The sequence below is a fragment of the Arvicanthis niloticus genome, chromosome 12 (genome assembly GCF_011762505.2).
Source record: "Arvicanthis niloticus isolate mArvNil1 chromosome 12, mArvNil1.pat.X, whole genome shotgun sequence".
Lineage (NCBI taxonomy): Eukaryota > Metazoa > Chordata > Mammalia > Rodentia > Muridae > Arvicanthis > Arvicanthis niloticus.
Window position 1 is genome coordinate 76,033,340 of NC_047669.1, and position 19,985 is coordinate 76,053,324.

At 40.2% G+C, this 19,985-nt stretch overlaps 1 protein-coding gene across 5 annotated transcripts in view; it reads left to right on the forward strand.

Moving 5' to 3' along the window:
• Dyrk1a (dual specificity tyrosine phosphorylation regulated kinase 1A) overlaps window positions 1–19,985 on the forward strand; it is a 120,724-nt gene that overhangs the window by 82,200 nt on the left and 18,539 nt on the right. For 4 of the 5 annotated variants that reach the window (XM_034514937.2, XM_076943189.1, XM_034514941.2 and 1 more), the window contains 6 exons: window positions 1,273–1,469; window positions 5,438–5,557; window positions 7,673–7,861; window positions 11,020–11,167; window positions 15,390–15,676; window positions 17,472–17,618. In XM_034514937.2, the coding sequence (XP_034370828.1) occupies window positions 1,273–1,469; window positions 5,438–5,557; window positions 7,673–7,861; window positions 11,020–11,167; window positions 15,390–15,676; window positions 17,472–17,618 (1,088 nt within the window). The remainder of the gene's footprint in view (window positions 1–1,272; window positions 1,470–5,437; window positions 5,558–7,672; window positions 7,862–11,019; window positions 11,168–15,389; window positions 15,677–17,471; window positions 17,619–19,985) is intronic. The other variant, XM_076943191.1, reaches the window with a different exon arrangement.

Here is a 19,985-nt window from a genome sequence, read left to right on the forward strand (position 1 = left end):
ACTAACAGGGAAGGTGAGTGTATTTTGAGAACCTATAGTATACTGCGTAGTCAGACACTGCTTATCTTAGGATTATCTGCTACTGGTGTTGGTTGAAGAACAACTTTCCACTTACTTGTTTGCTTATTTTAACATTTAACTTGGGTTGACCTGCAGACTTGCTGTGTAAACCAGGATGGTCAGGTAGTTACTGTTATCACAGTACTGGGCGTACAAGAACCTTACAGCCATGTGGTAGAGCTGAGATTCACACTTGTATAGTGCCTTTAAAACTAACACAAGGCAAAATGTCCTCTTGTGGGTAATTGGTCTGTTGAACGTTGGATGTTCAGTTTAGAGAAGATACAAAGATCTGGGGGCTAGATTCATTGCCCTGGGTTTTAAGTCTGCTTTTTCTAATTACAAGTTTGGCTGGAGATAAGGTTATTTTATTTTTTAAGGAAGTACAATCTTTTTGTTAGTTAGCCATCAGTAGTTCAGTGGACTCTAGTTTTCATCTTCCTTTTCTACTGTGGATATTACAATCATGGCTTCTAGCTTACCTAAGCAGTGAATATTGACTGTTCTGTTCCTGCTTCTTTCCCTCTCTCCTTCCCTCCTTCCCTTCCCAGATTGCCAGGTCTAAGTTTCATTAGGACAATATTGGGAAAGTGTAGGAGAGTCTAGCATCCTTGAATTAAATTCAGGTTTTTGAGTATCGACCTCTTTGCTCAACTCTCGGGTGGCCAGTGGTGCTGGTTGCTAGCACTGTGCTTTCAGGTGCTTGTGAGGGCCTGGGTCGTGGGCAGCGCCTTCTCAGGAGTTCATACTGTGTGACTTCAGGTTCTTGAGTGTTGGGAGTTTCATATGTGAAAATAAGTATTAAAGTTACTGCTTTTGGATTGATGAGATGCGAATCTGATGATCTGAGTTTGAACCCTAGACTCACATGGTAAAAGGAGAGAACTTGACCTCTGCAGGTGCACTGTGGGCACACACACAACCACAGAATGAAAAACAGTAAATAAATGTAATATTGAACTTGCTACTGCTTGTTATAAAAAGCTTTTTAGAGAATTTTCTCAAAAAATGTAGACTCATTTTAATCTGTGTTTTATACTATATTTACATATATAACATAGCTATTAACATTGAATGACTACACCTGTTGGTTGCTACTAAGGCTTTTAATATTATTGACTCTCATAAAGTACTAATTTTAGTGGCTGAGGTACATGTAGTGACAGGTACGTCAGGACGTGAGCACCATCTAAACTTGCCTTGTGTTCCCAGGAGGAGAGACTTCAGCATGCAAACCTTCATCTGTCCGGCTCGCACCGTCGTTCTCATTCCATGCTGCTGGCCTTCAGATGGCTGCACAGATGCCCCATTCACATCAGTACAGTGACCGTCGCCAGCCCAACATAAGTGACCAGCAGGTGTCTGCCTTACCATATTCTGACCAGATTCAGCAACCTCTAACTAACCAGGTAACTTCATTAGTATCAGAAATTATGTTGAATTACAACTTATCGCTTTGATAATACCAGACCAGTAAAATCTCAAAACAACTTCAGTTTTACATGCTAAGTAGAAGTCTCTGTAGACAAAACATGGTGCATAGTAGTTTGCATTTGAGTTTGCTGACTCTTCCCACCCCTTGTACATATGTACTTAATTTCATTGAAAGATACTCAGAAACAGCACAACTTCTCATTCTGAAATAAAGAAGAGGAAATTATTTTTAAAGAGGAATATTTAAAATAAAAAAAAACCTTAAAAGCATTTGTGGAAAGTCATAGGAAAGTAAGAGTCCATTACTACTAATTTACAGGAACTGATTTTATGTTTAAAATAACATCTACATTTGTAAAATTACAGAGAAAAGTCGTTAAGACTCAAAGGAGAATATGTGACTGTTAAGCATGCTGTTTATTCTGATATTCAGACTATAGATGGACCAAGTTTTCATAGATTGAGGGTACAGAAAGAATGCTGAAATCTCTATGAACACATTATACACACACTGTGGATATGTCTTAAATGCTTGAATTCACTGCCCTGCCATAATCACTATTTGGGGCAATCTTGTCACTGCCTACGTTGTGAGGTAGAGTTTGTTCTCGCTGTGCTGAGTAAGGAACACAGCTGTTCTGGACAGCTGACGATTTGCTCTGCCATGGCTTTAACAAGTGAGGAATGGCAAGTTCCTCCTGCCCTGTGTGAGCTACAGGAGATGTGCTTTCTCTGCTTGAGCAGTGTGTGGTGGTAATGAGTCATTGCCTGTGGTTGGGGGTCTGTGGTATGGATGTCCTTCGCCAGAGGCCTCCCGCTGTGCACTTGCAAAGCCTTAAGTGTGAGCAGCAGCATCCTGATGAGGCTTGGAATTTGTTTCAAGCAGTCAGTTAGAAGTTCATCAGTGCTGAAGTTTAGAACGCCCTTGCTCATGTGCCAGAGAGACAGAGAGTGAGGTGAGCACAAAGCTCAGGTCAACGCGAGTGATGTGGAGTGTGCTCTGAGTAGCCAGAGTGTGCTCAGGGCTGTCTCCCACTTGCTTCACATCAGCGTGTCACACAGACAGTACTTTTAACACACTTGCAGTTGAAGAGACAGGGTCTGTTTTTGACTTGTTGATGCATGTGCATGATGGCAGGGTTCAGAATCCAGCCCCATGGGCTTTCTGCTTAGATGCAGCACTCGGATTTATGTCAGTTGCCATTTACTGAGAGACAGAAAAAAATTTCTTTAACATTATTTTTATTGATATATCATGTTATTTTATAATTTAGTTAGCCGAGTATCTGTTTTCATATTCAACTTACATCTTTAAATCATTTAAAAGGTAATTTTTGTTTATTATTTCTGATTTAAGCCATAAAATATTTTTAAAGATTTATGTGATATAAAAAGATTTTTAAGTGGAGGCAGTGGTATTGCACATACCTTTAGTCCCAGCATTTGGGATGCAGAGGCAAGCAGATCTCTTAAGTCTGAGCCCAGCTTTGTCTACATAGTAAGTTCTAAAACATCCAGGACTACAAAAACACACAGAAGCTTATTAAGAAATAGTGCAGTATCCCTTAAAAGTCCAGAGGTTTCTGAGTCTTGAGGAAGGTACGTTCTTTAGGATGATGTGGTGTGTCTCACCAGGGGATAGAATGGGCTCCAGATCTGCTAGAGACTAGAGCTAAATACGCACGGCTACCTCACTTCTGCTAGGTTCTTCTGCTAGGCTTTTAGATATCTTCTAGCTATCGTCTTCTGTAAACTTCATAATGTGAGTCGGATAGTTTTTATCATTTTACCACAAAGGGAATCTTATACAATTACTCTGAAAGGAACTTTTTACTTCTAGTCATTAATTTTTCTCATAAGCATGTTGGGTATAAATATAAAAGGTTATAGTTGAAAATGAAAATTAGAATAAAGCTGAGCAGAGATGAGTGTGCCTCCCACAGGACCTTGAGCTGTAAGCTAGTCCAGCCCGCATGTTGTCCTTTGGCTTTTTGAGCTACACTAGTGCCCTGGATGTGGATTTAAGTGCTGTTCCGTCCACCTCATTGCTTGTTCTGAGAATTGTGGAAAGGCAGAAGATGCTCTCCGTTCCTATGGATTTCCATCCATAAGAACTAATCTAAAGTGAGTGAACTAGACACTAATGTTGGAGTAGATCTCTAGTCACACCTGCCCAGTCTGCATGATGGTGTGTGTGTGTGTGTGTGTGTGTGTGTGTGTGTGTGTGTGTGCATGCGCGCCCGTGCCTGCGTGCCTGCCTGTCTTCAGGGTGGAGCATTTGGCATTGGATAACCAATTCTTGCACGCCAAGCACTCTTTAGCTGCTTGCAGTGCTTTGTGGAGGTTTCCCAATCTGTGTGTCGGGTGCATTGGCGTTGGCCCTTGGTCAGCTCCACTTGATCTAGAGCATTGATTGGGGCAGCACTCTGTATTCTTGAGTATAAATGGCAACAGGAGTAGTGCATTTTCTTATAAGATTGTTAGAAGTGTGCATGCTTAAAATTATTTTCAGTGAATACCTGCTGTTAGTATTGTTTACTGTTTTCTTATTGAATTGGCTTTGTTATAATACCAACTTTTACATATAGTAGTAATGGACCATTTCAGTGGTGTGTGTGTGTGTGTGTGTGTGTGTGTGTGTGTGTGTGTGTGAACTCAAATTGTGGCTGCATTGTATCAGTTCAGGATAGAGCCTCTTAAACATAAGTTACTTTTGTGAAACTATTCCAGGAACTTAAAAGGGAAGAAAGGGGAAAACGCTGTTAATTAAACCTAATTAAAGCTTTTTCATTACTTTAAATGCTTATAACATTAGTTCACATGAAAGAATTGACATGTTTATTACTAGTATTGTCTACAAATTAAGTCCCCAAGGAATGTTTTTTTTTTTTTTTTTTTTTTTTTAAATTTTTTCCTGTTTATATTTTAAGAAATAAAAGGTTTGGAAAGTTAATTTAAGTCTTGTTGATTATGAAGGTAGTTCAAACGAGTAGTCACAGTGGTTGTGGCTAATTCCAGTCGGTTTCCTTATTAAGGAGGAGGATCAGTCACTCAGCTCACTGACATCACCATTTTGATGGCACAGATTTAGGATCTTGAGCATGCAGGGACTGGAGAATGGCTGTCAGTTAACCACTCACCTTGAAGGGCAAGTTTAGTTCTGGCATTCATATAGCAATGGTGGGGGGGAGCTTGTCCCAGTGCTGGTGGACTGAGACACACAGGGTTCCCTGGGGCTTTTTGGCTGGCCACTAAGTACACCTAATTAATGAGCTCCAGGCTAGGACTGGTTGAAAGGAGGTAGACTACCTGTCACATGAGGCTATTCCTTGCCAGCCCTTGTGTACTTGTTCTTTTTCCTGTAGAAGGAGCAGATACTTAGAGAGGTTGCCTGAGAACTTAGACCCATACTTCTTGAGCACCCACAACTGGAGTTTTGGAGTCAGCTGGGCTAAGTAAGAAGTTGCAAGCTGGTTCAGTGGCTAGGTGTGTTTTTATTTGCCTACTGGAAAACAGTCAGGCTTTGGAGGTAATTCAGAAAAAGAAATTGCCGTAGGGCTAATTGTAGTAGAGAAGGTATGTGGGTCAGTATCACATGTCTTCAGGATTATGGATGTACCTACAATTCAGCTGCTTGAGGAAATGGTCCAAACCTAGATATCCAGGCATATTATCTTCTAATTTCATTTATTTGCTCCAGAAGTTGTTTCCTCTAGAATCCAGATAAAAGAAATAACTTTGAGAATGTATAGTTTAATACAAATGTGTGTGTGCATGTGTGTTTAGAAGAGACTTTAATTGATTTTGGTAGAAGGAGCTTGTCTAGGTTATGGCAAAATGGATTTGACTACTGGGTTATGGCAGTGGGAGCTTGACTAGGCTTTGGTAGAGGGTGTCACATACTGCAGTGTAGTTAAACTGCTAGTCTTTCTGTCTATTTAAGGTGATGCCTGACATTGTCATGTTACAGAGGCGGATGCCCCAAACCTTCCGTGATCCAGCAACTGCTCCTCTGAGAAAACTCTCTGTGGATTTGATCAAAACATATAAGCATATTAATGAGGTAAGAATATTGACTTGCTATGGTGCCTTTATTTCCAATAGATCAAGGGACATGTTTTTTGATGCCTCCTTAGACAACTAAATGTGTTTTATTTCTAATGATTATCATTGAATTATATTATTCATATGATTCATAATTATTTAAGTAATTATTCATAGGGTTAATTGTAGTAGAGAAGGTATGTGGGTCAGTATCACATGTCTCCAGGATTATGGATGTACCTACAATTCAACTGCTTGAGGAAATGGTCCAAACGTAGATATCCAGGCATATTATCTTCTAATTTCATTTATTTGCTCCAGAAGTTGGTTTCCTTAGAATCCAGATAAAAGAAATAACTTTGAGAATATATAACTTATTGTTGTAAGTGTATCTTTTAGAAGAAACTTTGAATGAATATTTGAATTTTTATGATTATGAATTCTAATAAGTTAATATTTATAGATAATTACAACAGTAAAAAAATGTATTAACGAGGGCTGCAGATGAGAAAGCTGTGGCTAACTTCCTCTTCTCCAAAGGCATATATACTGCACTCAGTTATTTCTGATGTGTTTCCTCAGGGCAAGAAAGGATGGGGGACTAATAATTACCAAAAAAAAAAAAAAAAAACTTTTGCTTAAATTTACGGTCCTGACATCATTGCATATTAAGTTAAAAGGACCTGCTTTATTTCATCTAATCAAAAATTCTGTCATGTCTTTTACAAAAAAAAACCAAAATATTTACTTATATTGAAGACAGGATTTCACTGTGTAGCCTGGGCTGATCTTGAGCTCACAGCAGTCCTCCTGCCTCAACCTGCTGAAAGCTGGGACTGCAGGTATAAGCTACCATGTTTGGCTATATGTGTCTTTTTTAATCCATGTCTTTCCATGGTAAGATAGCAAAAAAATTATATTGAAAAATATCAAAAAAAAAAAAAAGAGAGAGAGAGCACATTGAATTCTTTCTTTTATAACTTGGGTTGTTGCCACTAAATTATTTTCTGGTGTGCTGTTTGGATCTTATCTGCTTCATGGCTATTTGCTTCTGGCCTCAACTCTAGTGTTTAAACTAAGTGTTAAGTGAGACTTTTCCAGAAAAGCATAGAAGATGCTCTGCCTCCCCACTTGGAGCCTTTCACTTTGCTAGAAAGATGTTCGTGTGTAGAAGCACTGCAGCAGTTCAGTGCCATTCAGCTGCTGCTTCAGCAGTGTGTCAGGATAAAGTTAGAAAGAATCAGTGAGTGGTCCTGAGGTAGATGTGTTTGTTTATTATACTTTGTGATTCTCTGGAAATATCTGAGATACTGTTTCTCACAGCTTATCAATGTCAGTTTGTTAACATGTGATGAATTGTTATCATACTGGGTTAAACTGTTGTTAATAGCATGTTTGTTGAAGCTTATTCATCAGCAGTCTTGCCACAGTGTATCAAGGTACACTGTATCTTAGAATGTTATTGTCACCCAATTAGCTTTCATAACTAAGCTATAAGAAAAACTTGGTTTGCAATTGGCCACAAAAGCTTTAGGGGTTGGCAGGGAGTTATGAGGACAGAATAGGTGTGGGTTTTATTCATCATTAGGTTCTTCTGGACATAGAAATTGGATGATTTTAGTAAAACATCAATTTATTGACATTTAAAACTTATATTTTAAAATCTTTTGCTATAAGATTAAGTATCAAATTAGCATTACCTGGAGAACAGGGCATGAAAGACCTTGAACTTTGAGTTCAAGTTTGAGGGAATGAAATGTTGCTTCTTTTGTTTGGGGGTTCCTTGTTGTATTTCTAAGGTCTGTGTAATCCCACTATATTCGAGTTATGCCATACACTATCAAAAGTGTGAGTTACTTTGATTCTTCCTTAATGGAGTACATTAGACCAGTCACTTAGTATCTCTTATTTATAAATGCATCTACAGTACAGCCCTGCAATTCATCAGACATGTCCATATTGGTTATATTTTTACATTCAGATGTCAACTGTCAAAGATCTTTATTTTGTTTTGCGTTTTTTATTTAAAAAGAATGGTTCATCCATTTCATACTGATTTGTTGGGTGTATACTTGTAAAATATATCCTCGATAGTGATTTAAATCACAGTTAACTTTGTGTATATTCATTACAGGTTTACTATGCAAAAAAGAAGCGAAGACACCAACAGGGCCAGGGGGATGATTCAAGTCATAAGAAGGAGCGGAAGGTTTACAATGATGGTTATGATGATGATAACTATGATTATATTGTAAAAAACGGAGAAAAGTGGATGGACCGGTATGAAATCGACTCCTTAATAGGCAAAGGGTCATTTGGCCAGGTAATTTAATGGAGAATGCTGAATTTCATTCATAAAAATTTCTACTTGGTCATGATAGTAAATCCTTAGCAGCACACCACTTGATATTAATATGTTTGTGTAAACAATGTATATTTAAATATCTAAATGATCATAATTCTCCATCTATAAAATTCCAGCAATCTATTTCTCTCTCTCTCTCTCTCTCTCTCTCTCTCTCTCTCTCTCTCTCTCTCTCTCTCTCTTTCTTTTCTAAGACAAGGTTTCTCTGTGTAGCCCTGGCTGTCTTGGAACTCACTGTGTAGACCAGGCTGTCCTCGAATTCAGAAATCCACCTGCCTCTGCTTCCCAAGTGCTGGGATTAAAGGCCTGTGCCACCACTGCCCGGCTAAATGTTTCTTTTGCTGCTGACTACTTACTTTTAGCTAGTGAGAAACTGATTATTTGAATTGCAAACAGCTAGCATTACCTCTCTTCTCTGGGCTGTGTCTGGTCAGCTGCTCATTGTCTTAGATGGGTGCCTTCTGCCTGCTCCGCCTCTCAAGCAGCACTGCAGGCGCTTGGCCTCTTCCTGGGGCTGGGGCTGGGCTCTGGGTTTCACCAGGCTTGTACCAGCAGACAGGCTTTCGAGGTCTCCTTCTCATCCCCAGAGCACCAGCATTGATCTTCCCCTGCATGGGTGACTGCAGTGGACCTGGCTTTCTCTTCATTCTCAGCCCCATCTCTGAACCCAAAAGTTTTCCTCTCCTCATCTCTGGGCTCTCCTGGAAGTGTTCATTCTCTCCTTTGTCTTTGTTGGGAAGTAGTCTACACAGGCCTTGTTTCCTCTTCAGCTTCCTAAGTGCTAGATGGCCGACAGCTGCCACTTCCTGCACTTGTGTAAAGCTTCCTGTTTAGCCAGTGCCACCTGGCCCCACCTCCCCGATCACTAAGCTTTTGATAGAGGCCTGGGTTATTGTACTGCCTTTGTGTAGGTAATTACATGTGATCTAAATGTACTTCTTACTGAGTACAGTACAGTAGAGGTCAAAGAGATGTTTCAGGAGCTCCCTTGTGCTGTCCAACAAAAAGAAACTGTACAACTGGTGTGGTGCCATGCGGCTCAAACTCGAGATCAGAGTCTTACATTCATGCTCAATTACACAGTGAATTTGAGGCCACTGCAGTACTCGAGACCGTGTTTCAGAGGACAGTTGCACACCTATGGGTCTGAATGTGATTACTTACTTTACTAGCCTTGAGAGAAAGCAAAATATATTTTTCAACAAGCGAGGTGATACTCATGTGTCACATCTAATCATGCTAAGGACAAAAGTACATTGTTGATTCTAGCCATCATAGACCAAAACTTAGAAGAGGGCCGAAAACACAGAAGCATCTGTGCCCTCGCCATTGAGTCCTCCAGCACTGTGCAGCAAGACGAGGTCCGTAGGGCACATGTGTATCTGCTCCTTTCTGCACTAGGAAGAAATCTGTCACTTTTTTCTTCTGAGTCAAGGTTTTCGTAGTATTTTAGGAATCCCTCTTTATCCATGTTTCTTGACTGTCAGAGAAGTCTTCTATAAAAGCCCTTAGCAAAGTACTGTTGAGGCCCACCTCTTAGAGAGGGTTGGGCACCCCTGCATTGGAAGGCGTGCTGTCCCGCTCTCAGAAGCAGTCCAGCATCTGCACGTTGGCTCTAAGCAGGGCCCTCCTCTGCTCCTCTGCCACGGGAGCTACATGGCTGTGTTGCTTGCTCTAACCCAGCAGTCCCAGGTCCTGTTCTTTCTGTCTTCACCTTCATCTTGTTGTCTGTCTCCTGCTCAGAGCTGAGGAGCACAGACTGACAGTGTGGACACATTTCTGTTGGACTCTGTTTACTGCTTACGCTGAGATATGTACTGTTTATATTCACCTGGCGTCCACCATATGGATGCTACCAAATTTATCTAAATTTTCTGTTTGGTCTGTCAAATAAATGACTTTTCTTATTTCTTTTAGCCTTTGTTTATTAGTCCTGATTACACATAGAAAATTTCCAGAGCTATGTTTGTTCTGTAGACCTTTGGGCACTGGCTATACTTATCTGCTGCTCTTGCTAAACTGGGTATAGTTGTTACCAAAGTAAAAGAATATCAGAACTGCTTGGTCACATGTTTATAGGCATAGCTTCTGACATAAAAGGATTGAGTCAGCTTTTATTCCAACCATGTATGACATCGTTTCCAGTATATTTGACCTGAGTGACTGAGATTGTGGAACAGACTCCTTTTTACTGATACAGTGGTTATCAGTAAAGTGGTTTCACCTCCAGACTTTTTAAAATGTGGTCAGATGTATTTAAGACCATTGCCTATTCAGACGACCTACCATCCTGCAGATGTGTAATGCATTTGTCAGGTCTAACCCTTGTATTTGGGTAGAAGAGTTTTAAAACATCTTCTAATTATGACATTCCCTTCTAGTACTTTACTGGTAACTTTCTTATAAACTAATTCTCTTATGTCAATTGTTTTCATGTATGAGAATGTAATTTAAAATTAGAAAATCATCTGCTTTCTGAGATACATCAGAAACTTTTATTCTTAGAACTAATAAAATTTTTTCTACTTTAAAAGAATAGTTGAGCTGGAAGTGGTGGTACATGCCTTTAAACCCAGAACAGGAGACACAAAGACAGGAAGATATATGACTTTTGACTCCTACCTACTGAGTTCTAGGCCATCCAGAGTCATACAGCAATACCCTGTCTCAATAATAACAATTTAAAAACAAAAAACCCAATAGTTGAGTAAGTTGTTTTATTTAAAAAGATACACTTAGATGCACACACTTATTACACACACACACACACACACACACTTATTACACACACACACGTTGATTTTTTAGTAAGAAAGAGTGAAGGTTAAACTCAGCCTTCATTAGCAGTCATTTCGTTTTTGAGGGAAGAAAACAGTTGCCATCTTGTTAAAGTTGTCTATTCTGTGGATAGTTAAAAATACTGCAAGGAGGATACAAGAGGACATTCAATTTAAAAAATGGATTTAGCTGCCTTGTGATAAAGTAGATGATCTGTTGAGGCAGAGCAGCTGCTACTTAGAAGCATTAGAATGCACAATTAAATGAGAGTGCAGTAGATTTGCAGGGTGGAGGAAGTGTCGATAGTGAAACTGATGATGACTGGTCTTGCTTTGTAGGTTGTGAAAGCGTATGACAGAGTGGAGCAAGAATGGGTCGCCATTAAAATCATCAAGAACAAGAAGGCATTTCTGAACCAGGCCCAGATAGAAGTGCGTCTGCTTGAGCTCATGAACAAACATGACACGGAGATGAAGTACTACATAGGTAACATCCCGTCCCGTGGGCTGCTTTACCAAACAGTGGGTCTGTGGGAGACCACGAGCTGTTTGAGTCTGTGGGTGCTTTACAGTATGAAGCCACAGACAACAGTATCCCAGGGAGCCACTGTCAGTGACTTGCTAGTACACTGTGAGTGTCTAAGAAAATGTGTCTGAACTGCCATCTCCCCAAACTCTGTTAGTGAGGTATTGGAGTCACTGTGGCATAGGGAGTATGCATATTCACCCTGTGAGAGCAAGGCCACTCGAGCCTTAGATTAGAGAACAGCTCCTTTCGGTAGTAATGGTGAATGGTCTTGGGGCACTGTAGCTGGGATCGGCTTCTGCTCCTGCAGAATCCTCTCTCAGTATTTATTCCATTGTCATGCTGTCTTCCCGCAGGAAACAAAACACTCAGCCAAAGAATTAAGACTGTTGGTAACTTATGGAGAAAACACCTTCTGATTATATCTTTTATACTTTTTAAAGCTTTATTTCTGTGTTTGTACTTATATAAATATGTACAAGTATCTGCAGAGGCCAGAGGCATCCAGTCCCTTGAACTGGAGTTACAGAGTTGTGTAAGTTGCCTGATACAGGTTCTTGGAATCAAACCCTTGGGTGTTATGGGAGAACAACACTCACTGTCACCTGCTGAGCTATGTCCCCATCCCATAGCTATCGGGGCTTTAAAATCAGATCTATGATGTCAGTGCTGGTAAGACACCATTGTTTTATTCACTAGCAAGAAAAACTGCAACCAAGTTTACAGTGCCTAAGTGACGCAATTCACAACTGCATGTAACTCAGTCTGGGGGATTTGATGCCTTCTAGCCTTCACACTCACCTGCACACTTCTCTCTCTCTCTCTCTCTCTCTCTCTCTCTCTCTCTCTCTCTCTCTCTGTCCCTCTCTCTCTCTCTCACACACACACACACACAGAGTAAAAATTTTAAAATGACAGTTTCTTCTGCTCTCTGGCAGAGAATTGGTTGACGCAGAGCTGATGAAACTGTAGGCACAGGTAACACCATGCTTTCAGACAATGTCAAGGAGAAGGATTTTGAGCAACTGTAGTGGCTGTGTGGTCAGGTGTGAAAAGACAGGGTGGAGAGATTCAACCAGCCAGGATAGAAGGTGGAGAGTTCTCCCAGAGTACAGTCGCAACAAGAGGTTTTTGATGGCAAGGATTCTTTCTTACTTATAGATGATGGTGTTGTTGGGAAGTATGTGGACTGCCTGTTAGGCTGACGTTATAGAAGATTTCATCATGTAAATAATTTCATTGCCTCCTTTTTATAATAGTGATGCCTAAACTAACAACTTCCATTGTCCCTGAAATTTAGTACTGTACTGTCGTAAATACTTCCAAATAGTGCAAATGAAAAAAACTCTGCACTACACACAGATACATTGTTTCCATAGCAAATGTCGAAGGGCCCAATTTACTACAAATTTGTGGCCATTTTAATGTTTAGCTGCTGTCATAAATGACTGAGCATTGTTAGTGTTGAGTGCAGTGCATGTGCACAGAGGGCTGAAAACATTGAAGCTGATAAGTAACGCTCTCATGGAAGGTGCAGTGTCCTAGGTAAAACTTGGGTTTCCAGTAATGGGCATCATTAAAGAAGCCATGAGACTGTGTCATGGCTTCCTGCTCCCTGAACTATTTTGACTGTAGCTTCAGAGAAACCACACTACCATTGGTGAGATCCCGTGTCCCTGTTCCAGGAAGGAGGCTTGAGCCATTCTTCTTTGGGTCCTCGGTGTCTTCTCCTGACAATACTGGGTGTGTCTGAAAAGCTTTCCTCATCCCATAGGAGGTCTGATTCGGTGCAGAGCAAGCCCAGTTCTGTTGAAGGGGCATCAAAGGATGCCTGAGTCTATAGTGGTCTCTGGACATGCCTCCTTGTCTCTTATGCTTGTGCCTTCTATTCTGTGTGTTCATGTTCTTGTTTAAGAATATGGGAAATTCATAGTGACTCCGGGGCAGTGGTGGTGCACGCCTTTAATCCCAGCACTTGGGAGGCAGAGGCAGGTGGATTTCTGAGTTTGAGGCCAGCCTGGTCTACAGAGTGAGTTCCAGGACAGCCAGGACTACACAGAGAAACCCTGTCTCGAAAAAAAACAAAAAACAAAACCAACAACAACAACAAAAAAAAAACCAAACAAAAAAACCCATAGTGACTCAGAACAAAACCGAGGGTTCTGTTTTGGATGACAACAGCAACAGAAGAACTTTAGACACCGCTGTGTTGCTTGACCTGTACTCTAAAGTTAAGGTTTCTTTTTGATGGTGCAATTTAATTTTAAGGCAGTTGGTGGACAAAATTTATTCTGGTGATCTTGAGATTTAAGTTTTAAAATACATCTGCCATATAGTATAACTTATTTTAAGTGGCAAAAAAAAGTTATACAAACTATACATTTTTTTTTTAACTGCCATTTATTTGTATTTTAATGTGTGTGTGCCTGCCTTGATATTCAGGCCAGGTTAAGGGTTCATTGTGTGTTTGTGATTGTGTTTATGGTCACTGTGCCATGGTGGTGTCGGAGGTCAGTTTCTTCTCATTTAAGTTGAAATCTGTGACTCTTCCCTTTCCTTCCCTTACACTCTCATCTTCAAAGAATAAATTTCTTTTCTGGAATATTTAGTGACAGTGATCTGGTTAAAAGTTTCATTTCATTTATTGGGAAAGATTCTACCAACTCTCCAGTTTTTTAGTATCTAGTCAAAAAGATGAACAGATCTGTGTTTGAGTTTTCTTTGATAATATTTTCCTGATAGTGCATTGCAGATTCTCAGTAAATGAGTGGATGACATGAAGAAGCAGATCTGTCGTTGGGAGAATGTCCTCAGTGCCCAGCTTTTTGAGTGACTTTCAGAATCACATTGGTGTTTTGATTTCAGTCAGCGTTTCTTTTGTGGTTACGCTTAACCAGGAGATTAAAACCCCTATAGGGCCTGTGTCTGTGGAGGTTGAAGGAACTGTGTTTTAGTTTTAAACCTAGGAACTGTGAAGTGATTAAGAACAGGTAATACATTCCCTTAGGCAACGTTTAAAGATGGTTTTACTTTCACAGTGTGAAGGGATGCTGTAGACTTCTACTTGAGCCATGTACTGTGCTCCTGGTATGACTTATCCCAACTCAAGACCACTTACATCATCTGATATCAAAACAGCTACAGCGTGCGGGCTGCTCAAGGCAGGCTGTCGGGACTGTGCCAAGATTCAGTGTATGTGTGATCCTCACACAATGGCTGTTTGAATACTGTCATATTTTTCTGGAAGGGTTTATAGAGAAAGCTATTTTTGAGATACTATGAGACCATAGTGAAGAGTCATCGTAACATGGTTGGCCTAACATCAAGCAGACTTACAGGCACTTGCTGGTGTGTGTGAGAATGCTTGCATCTTCTGAGTGACTTTATCTGGCTCTCACTGATGTGCTTGAATGCAGTCTGGTTTCTTACTGACCTCAGAGAGGGCAGCAGCAATTACAGCTTTTCTGCGGCTCACCTGTCCTTCATAGGTTTCCCAAAACTTTTAGTCTTATAGAAGATTTTTTTTCTCAATTCACTAAACATAAATAAATACATAGGTTATGGATTCCGAAGAACAGTCTTCACCAAGTGTGCTTGATTTCCAAATACTTGCTGTTTTCCTAAAACACAAAAATATACTGCTGTATGTAGGCAGTAGCCAGTTATTGGTGAAAACACTGGTAAACATAGACTGATACATTCATCCAAGCTAGTGGAGAGGGCGGGCTGTTAGATGCAGTGGTGTCGTAGACCAGTCTTAGCCGAGGGGATTATGAGGTAGTACTTTGTTACCTTGTAACAAAGGGTGTTTGTTTGTTTGTGTTTTCTGAGAACAGGGTTTCTCTGTGTAGCCCTGACTGTCCTAGAACGCTCTCTGTAGACCAGGCTGGCCTCAAACTGAAGAGATCCATCTGCCTCTATCTCCAAAGTGCTGGGATTAAAGGTGTGTGCCACCACTTGGTCTACCTTATGCTTTTTTTTTTTTTCCTGAGAGACACTGCACTTCTTTAACTTGGGAAGAGTGGTTTAGATCTTCTTAATCAACTGTCTAGGCTGAGCTCTAGACGAATCCGCTCTCCACCCTGCACTGGACAGTGAAGGGCTGAGGAAGGAGAACAAGTGTATGCTAACTCTTGTCTTACCAGTGTGTGTAACTTAGGGCAAATTTTCTTTTCTCTTTCAGTGCATTTGAAACGCCACTTTATGTTTCGAAACCATCTTTGTTTAGTGTTTGAAATGCTGTCCTATAACCTCTATGACTTGTTGAGGAACACCAACTTCCGAGGGGTCTCTTTGAACCTAACACGGAAGTTCGCACAGCAGATGTGCACAGCATTGCTCTTCCTTGCGACTCCGGAGCTCAGCATCATCCACTGTGACTTGAAGCCTGAGAACATCCTCCTGTGCAACCCCAAGCGAAGTGCCATCAAGATCGTTGACTTTGGCAGTTCCTGTCAGCTGGGGCAGAGGGTGAGTGTGACCTTAGGCCTTGTGACTTAACAGGAGAATTAGGTAGAACAGCATAGCTATGGAAAGTGTTGTGGGTAATGGTTTTACAGTTTGGAGGCGATTAGAGGATGGTTATTGATCTTGAACATGTAGCATATGCTTCACCTCCTGCTGATGTCTGTTTAAATCCAGATATCAATACTTGAATTGGAAGATGATTTTTTAAGTGGATATTTAACATTATGTTTAATGCTAAAAAATTTTTAAAGAATAAAAGATAAAAGAATTAAATATTAGGTGATTTATAGCTCCCAAATGGAGCTTTTAATATAAAATTTGAGTAATTTTAACTTAAACTAGGATCTTGACTATAAGTTACTTCTTTTAAATCACCAAGATAAATGTTCCTTAAACACTGAGGAGTACCCACAGATGTGTTTTGGTTATCATGGTACTGTGTAGAAACAGCATAGGTGGTATACCTATTTGTTTTGATAAATAAGTTTAAGTCTTACCTTCCCCCACTAAGTTAGAATTGATTCAGATTTGACACATCAGAACTGGTTTTCTTCACACTGTTTAAAAACAGACATGTCTACTGGGATTTAATTTGTCTGGTTCAGGAAAGCAGAATCTTCCTGCCATAGTTTGTAGCATTGACATCGACACCAGTGACGTGTTGTACGTGCAGGCAGAAGCCCTAAGTTTTCTTCTTGAATGAGGTCAAGGATACTTCTGTTAGGACTTTATTCATTCTTAATACCTTTTCTATTTACATAAAGGTATCGTGATTATCTTAATCTGACATTGTAACGTTACTGTTTTTATATTGACATCACATGTTTTGCTTTCCAAGCTTGTGAAGCTCCTATCTTGCCCAACTTGTGTCTAGGTTTTAAGTAGAGCAGGCTGATTATAGTGAAGGTGTGTAGTCAGTTTAGTTAGCAGACTTAGCGTTTGTCGTTTCTGCAAATTATCTTACAATAGCAACGTTACATAATTGTGGAGATAATTTTTTAAATTGAATTAGAAGGCAAAATGTGCAGTTCAGATGCTGCTGAAAAGCCTAGAGTTGTTCCCAGTTGCATGAGTAGACACATTGTGTGTAGAGACATATGCCCACTGTGACAGCACTTGCAATAGATTTCTCAGTTAGCAGTTTTTCCATCAATTTAAACCAAATCATATGTTCAGTCCTAACATCAAACACTATTCTCTCTGTCTAGACAAACTGAAGTAGCTTATCCCTTTCAGCCATTATGTTTTTAACTGCTAATGTGTATTGTGTTACCTGTGGATCGTTTCTGAGATCCATGCATGTACTGTACTGGGTCAGGAAGGGGACAGGAAGAGAAGTGTGTGCATCGAGAGAAAGTGCCCTCGGGGATTTGGTTTAAAACCTGCTTGACTAAAAAGTAGTCAGGTGGGTGACTTCCTTCACCTAGAAATTCTCAGTAGTGTAGTTTGAACACTCTATGTCCAAAATGTTTCAGACTGAGGTGTTTGTAGTCTCAGCCTTTGCTAGGAATCAAACCCAAGTCCCCACCTATGCTGCTGTCTACTGCTGAGACGTGGCCCAGAGCATGCAGTGTAATGGCTTGGCTCACTGTTTCTCCTGATCACTGACTGGACTCCATGAAAGGGTCGGAATTCTCAACCAACCTTTTGTTATTCCTTTGAAATGTTTAGTTGTTTGACCATGTTTATGATGTAATGTTGAACTTTTCTGTTGCTGTGAGTAGTTTTTTTAATCCAGTATTAAATATAACTATAAACAAGACATATCGAATTAATACTACTTTGAAATATGTTTCAGATATACCAGTATATTCAGAGTCGCTTTTATCGGTCTCCAGAGGTGCTACTGGGAATGCCTTATGACCTTGCTATCGACATGTGGTCCCTTGGATGTATCTTGGTTGAAATGCACACTGGAGAGCCTCTGTTCAGTGGTGCCAATGAGGTAGGTAAAGGGTTTTGACTCACACTTGTGCTCTGTAGTGACAGTGTCATCTCAAAGTTGTCCATATTAGAAGGTGTCTTCTTAAGAGCTTGATCGTTTGTCTGAGGTCAGTTGATCTTATTTTACATTGTTTTAATTTTTCTTTATTGTCAGTTATATAATAGGAGGTTTAGAGTTCTGAACTAGTAATTAAGATACTTAATAATATTACTAAAGGAAAACAGTAAATTAACCAGAAAGTGGCATTTCATAGACATTTTGCAGGTTTAAGTACAATAACAGAAAGCAACTACGTGGTAAAGAAATGAGGCCACCCTGACCAATGGTGTGAACCCTGATTGAAACCTGGATCTGAGATTTAGTCCTCAGTGCACCTAGATGCTGCCTGAGTTGTTTGAGATGCATTAGGATTCTGGAGTTGTAGGTTACAGAGAAACTGCACATCTGCAGGCTTCTTTTTGTGTTCCTTAGAGATTCTGGAGGTGAGAACAGAGGCTGGAGGACTTGGAAGAGTAAAGGAACTATCACCCTTGCTGGCAGCTAAGCTCTTGCTTATGTTTAAATTACTTATTTGTAGAACTGTTTGCTTTTCATAGAAAAGTTGATCATTGAAGATCTTAATTTTAGTTATAAGTGAGAAAAAGAAAAGCCAAATGACTTAACTCTGGGTGTTCTTATTTTTGTTAAGTTGAGATCCTGTCATGTTACCCAAGCTGACCCTCAACTCTGGGGCTCAAGTGATCCTCAAACTCAGTCTTTCAAATAACTGACCAGATACGCATTGTCCCCAGATGTCGTTCTCTTCTCTACAGTTCATTTTACCTTCAGGTCATGAAGCAGTTGGAAGCAGCTTCCATATTTGTTTTTATTTGAATTTAAGTAATTGTATCTTACAATTGGTAACTTCCTTGGGATTAAACAGTATTGGGACCATCTGAGAATCCAGTAGGTTCCCAATTTTCTCATTGTCAGAGCCAATGTGTTTGGTATTCTCCTCTTCCCTCTGCAGGGGTTTCTACAGTGCCTTGTCTCCTCTGTTTCCTTTCCTCTGACTTATCAGTCTTCTCTTTTTGTGGCTCCTTGAAACACCAACCACCAACCCTGCCCTGATCCTTTACACTTGTTCTTCCTGTCTTCAGGTGCTGGCTCCCAGATGGAACTGTAGACTGTTCTCAAGTCAGCTTTCCATGGAGCCTTTGTGCCACCCGTGCAGCCTCCCCGCACATTCTCATATTCCATGCATGTAGACTCTGTTTTTGTGGTCTCTCTGCCTTCTTCAGGTTCTTCGTCTTTCACTTCACCTGAGAATATTTGTTCACAGAGCTGCATATGTATAGGTAGAGAAGTGATTGGTCAAAAACTACTCCAGGCAAATCTTTTCATTTTTAGAATTTATCTGTGAGACAATAGAGTACAAATATCTAAATTTGAGTTTTATTATACTTGAGATTAGTTATGTATTACTGTTGAAATATAGGCTTTAAGTTAATTGAATCACAGTGTAACCGTTAGTGGTGTAAGCCAAGTCTAGCACAGGGAATTTTACCTGTCCTGAACATGTTCCTGGCCCTTTCCCAGTGTAAGGATTTTCTAAACAGTACAATGTAATGACTTTTTCTAGTATTTGTAATTATTAGAAACCTAGAGAAGATCTAAAGTGTGAGAGAATGTCCACAAATCATATGCAGATATTAATTTTGTTTAAGAGATTTGAGGACCCGTGGATTTGTGCATCCATAGGATGGGAGCTGGGCTGGGCCCAGAACCAGGCCTTTGAGGAGGCTTGACTATGTTTGTAGTTAGCCTCTTCCAAAACAGGCTCTTCCTCTATTTACCCTGCTGTATTCTGTCAGTAAGCATGGTTGCTAGCCTTATGGTAGTTGCACTGTTACATGAATGCATAGTTTTTACTTAAACTGTAATTTAACTAATGTCTATAAGTTAGTAAGACATTTTTATTGGTTATTTAAAATTTTCAAAAACTGACACTTAAAATTTCCTTCCATTCTAGCTCAGTGTTTTCCATTGTATTTGGGGTCTGGTGGTAACCTGTAGATTTGTATTCTTAATTTGTTGATTATCTGCCTTCCCTTCTGTTGAGGGCAAAATGTGAGGGCAAAAGTGTATTAAATCTGTTGGTTTTAGTGTATCCTCAGTGTCCACAGTGTATCTGTCCTCAGGCCTTAGTATCCACCCTCAGGGTCCACAGTGTATCCACCCTCAGTGTTCACAGTGTATCCACCCTCAGGGTCCACAGTGTATCCACCCTCAGTGTTCACAGTGTATTCACCCTCAGGGTCCACAGTGTATCTATCCACCCTCAGGGTCCACAGTGTATCTATCCACCCTCAGGGTCCACAGTGTATC